General features: G+C 45.2%; 1 protein-coding gene across 1 annotated transcript in view; it reads left to right on the top strand.

The window, feature by feature from the left end:
- Window positions 1-2,429, top strand: part of LOC310786044 (megakaryocyte-associated tyrosine-protein kinase-like) — a gene marked incomplete at its 5' end in the record, with an annotated part of 15,977 nt that extends 13,548 nt beyond the window's left edge. Inside the window, one exon of the mRNA XM_083647228.1 lies at window positions 1,635-2,429. Within this exon, the coding sequence (XP_083503354.1) occupies window positions 1,635-1,862 (228 nt within the window). The 3' untranslated portion in view covers window positions 1,863-2,429. The remainder of the gene's footprint in view (window positions 1-1,634) is intronic.
- Between the last annotated feature and the right edge of the window lie 975 nt (window positions 2,430-3,404).

Here is a 3,404-nt window from a genome sequence, read left to right as displayed (position 1 = left end):
ATAGGTGTCTGCGTGTGTGTCTGTGTGTTGTGTGTGTGTGTGTGTGTGTGTGTGTGTGTGTGTGTGTGTGTGTGTGTGTGTGTGTGTGTGTGTGTGTGTGTGTGTGTGTGTGTGCGTGCGCGCGCGTGCGTGCGTGCGTGCGTGCGTGCGTGCGTGTGTGCACGTGCGCATGCGTGCATGTGTGTCTGTCGCTAGGGAGAAGGTAAGAGATTATGCTACTTAGAGCACAGCTCCCTTTGACACACATACTGTAGTCTCTCTGTCAGCGTCCACTGTCTGGCCGCTGTGGTGTCTAACCTCCTGACTGGCCGCTGTGGTGTCTAACCTCCTGACTGGCCGCTGTGGTGTCTAACCTCCTGACTGGCCGCTGTGGTGTCTAACCTCCTGACTGGCCGCTGTGGTGTCTAACCTCCTGACTGGCCGCTGTGGTGTCTAACCTCCTGACTGGCCGATGTCGTGTCTAACCTCCTGACTGGCCGCTGTGGTGTCTAACCTCCTGACTGGATGCTGTGGTGTCTAACCTTCTGACTGGCCACTGTGGTGTCTAACCTCCTGACTGGCCGCTGTCGTGTCTAACCTCCTGACTGGCCACTGTGATGTCTAACCTCCTGACTGGCCGCTGTGGTGTCTAACCTCCTGACTGGCCACTGTCGTGTCTAACCTCCTGACTGGCCGCTGTTGTGTCTGTCTCATCATCATCATTTCCTTTATTTTACCAGGTAGATTATTGAGAACACATTCTCTTTTACAATAATGAACTTGTCTAACCTCCTGACTGGCCGCTGTGGTGTTTAACCTCCTGACTGGACGGTCGATGACGATGTGAACCATCAAGCAGGATCAGGCAGCATTAGATGAATGGACAGTCAGCAGGTGTCAGGCCTATTGACTCGTCTACTCCTTACACAAGGCGGTGTGATGTTAAATGCACATGATTACCACCTGATTATCGCCTGTTTAACATATCAGGGGGAATCATGTTGGTCAAGTTCATTGTCCCTTCAATTAACGTAAAATTAAAGCTTTATCTGTTGGCGGGCAGAGAGAAAAAATACAAAGAGATTGTGTATGTAGTAGGGCTGTCCCCAACGAATGTCCCCGACGAATGTCCCCAGTCAAATAAAATGTGGCTATTCAATATGAATAATAAAATTCAATATAATTTTTGTATCTGGCAATCAGAAAATCCATTGGCATGAGCTTGTTTGATTTCTTTGTTTAATTGGGACTTGGTTTTACGGTATTAATAGGCCGATACTTATACCAAAATCAGGATCTATTGGGGGAATGAATCCAAGCAATTCTATGTCAAATCAGACACTCGGCACCCCCATATAGCCGGAATGGAATGATCTTTGTTTCCTACCAAATTCTGCGACTATTTGACTGTGAGCAGTTGAATCAGACTCCTTCGAACAAATCGCGGGACAAACTAGTGTGAATTTTAGTTGTAGTCTAGTCTAGTTTATAGAAACCCTACAAATACTTTATTACCATTGATAAATTATAGATCAAAAATATAAAATTGTCTCAATTTATAATTTTTTATACAAGCTATCGCCACTTTTCTTTCCATCTCTCCCTCTCCACCCGTACCAATCCTCCCTCCATTTCTGGTCGTTCCCATCCCCTAGTCTCTGAAAGAGGTGAAGGAGCATTTGGAGGAGGGCTACCGCATGGAGGCTCCAGAAGAATGTCCCCCACCTGTCTATTCCCTGATGAGAAGCTGCTGGGAGAAGGAGCCACGCAGGAGGCCATCCTTCCACAAGCTAAGGGAGAAACTTGACAGAGAGCTGGGCAGACACAGTCCGAGCCCTCAGCCTGTGTCTAGGGAGGAGATCCGGCCTGGATCTGGACACTGATGCTGGTTGTGTGTCCACTGTTGGACAAATTAACCCATATAGCCTCCTGTGGCAGTGTAATGGCGTAAACTCGCCTCTAAGTTGAAGTAGGCTTCACTTTTTGAATTGGATGCTTTTTCCAGTGTCTGATGGAATAAGACAACGCATATTCAACTTTGGCCACTATGTGGTGCTAGTGAGCGGAGGCATCATGGTGAGAGCCAAGCGAAGGACAAGTGCTAAATTTGCCACTGGCCAAGAATTGTACTGGTATCGTTTGGTACACACTGGACTAAACTGAACTAAGCTAAACTCTGCTTTAGTTGGTCTGAGCTAAGACAACCTGGAAAATCAGACTGTGGCATGATCATTCTTAAATCCTGTGAGAGGTACAGCGTTACCTGTCTCCTCCCCTGGAGCTCTCTCTACTGTGGACTACTAACCGCTGGACTTTTTATTTTTTGATCATTTTTGGGGGTATTTATTGGATACGACAGTAGATTGAGAGAAAGGGTGGGGCGAGAGAGAGAGGGGATGACATGTGGAAAAAGACCACGCGGAGGACTAAGTCGTAGTGGTACACGCTCTACCAGGTGAGCCACCAGGATGCCCCTAACCGCTGGACTATTACAATGAAAAGGGACGTGATCACATCAATTCCTTCCCGCAATAAAACCTCAAATGAGCAAACAGGACAGTGTGCAGTGCAACCACAATCCATGAAGTCTGCTAACTCTGTGTTTGTGCTGTTCCAGTGACAAAACCACACTCTCCAAACCCATACAGTTACTTCAATAGTATTATGGTAAGCAGACGCATAAATATGGCATTGCAGTAGTACATTAGTTTGGAGATACTGTGTGCTTGCATCTCCTAAACGGATTCAAGCCGAATATTTATTTCAGTCTCAGTTCAGTCGGGTCACGGCTGCTGGGATTCAACCTCTGTTTTTGTCAGATAAATCTGATCAATAACTTTTTTTACATTTTGCGTTGATAATGAAGAGAATTAGGCTTATTTGTCTTTAATGTCAGGGAAGCATGTCAGAAAGAAGAGAGAGAAGGGATCTAGGAGAGAGTTCCACTTTGTACATTTGTTTGATTGACTGCTGCTTCTCTTTGCCATTTATCTGTATATATTTAGGCCTTTTCCTGACCACAGTCATAATGCATTTTCAGTTGAAAAGGCCACCACAAAACGGAATTAGAGAGGACATACCTATATATATATTTAATATACATATTTAATATGTTTATCAACTCAACCTAGATTAGCGAGGGCTTCTTTTTCGCATTGTTGTCACGTTACAAGATCAAATTACAGGCAGTATAGGATGAGTGGCAATTTTCGGAGAGGGGATTTACAAAGGAATCAGATGTAAACATTTCTGACATATTAAAAGATTTGCTGTCTTTGTTGGGGATGATGTTACAGATTTATTGAGTGAAGGCGTTTGTTTTCTAGGAGAAAGACTAGGGTTTCCTGTGTTATATATTGGCCTGCGCGTGCGTTATTGTTATTGTAGCAACAGGCATGTCAGGATGAAGCATTTGCCCACTTTCC

The sequence above is a fragment of the Poromitra crassiceps genome (genome assembly GCF_964638095.1).
Source record: "Poromitra crassiceps genome assembly, chromosome: 12".
Lineage (NCBI taxonomy): Eukaryota > Metazoa > Chordata > Actinopteri > Beryciformes > Melamphaidae > Poromitra > Poromitra crassiceps.
The sequence above is the reverse complement of the archived record's forward strand: the minus strand, read 5'-3'. Positions and strand labels throughout refer to the sequence as shown.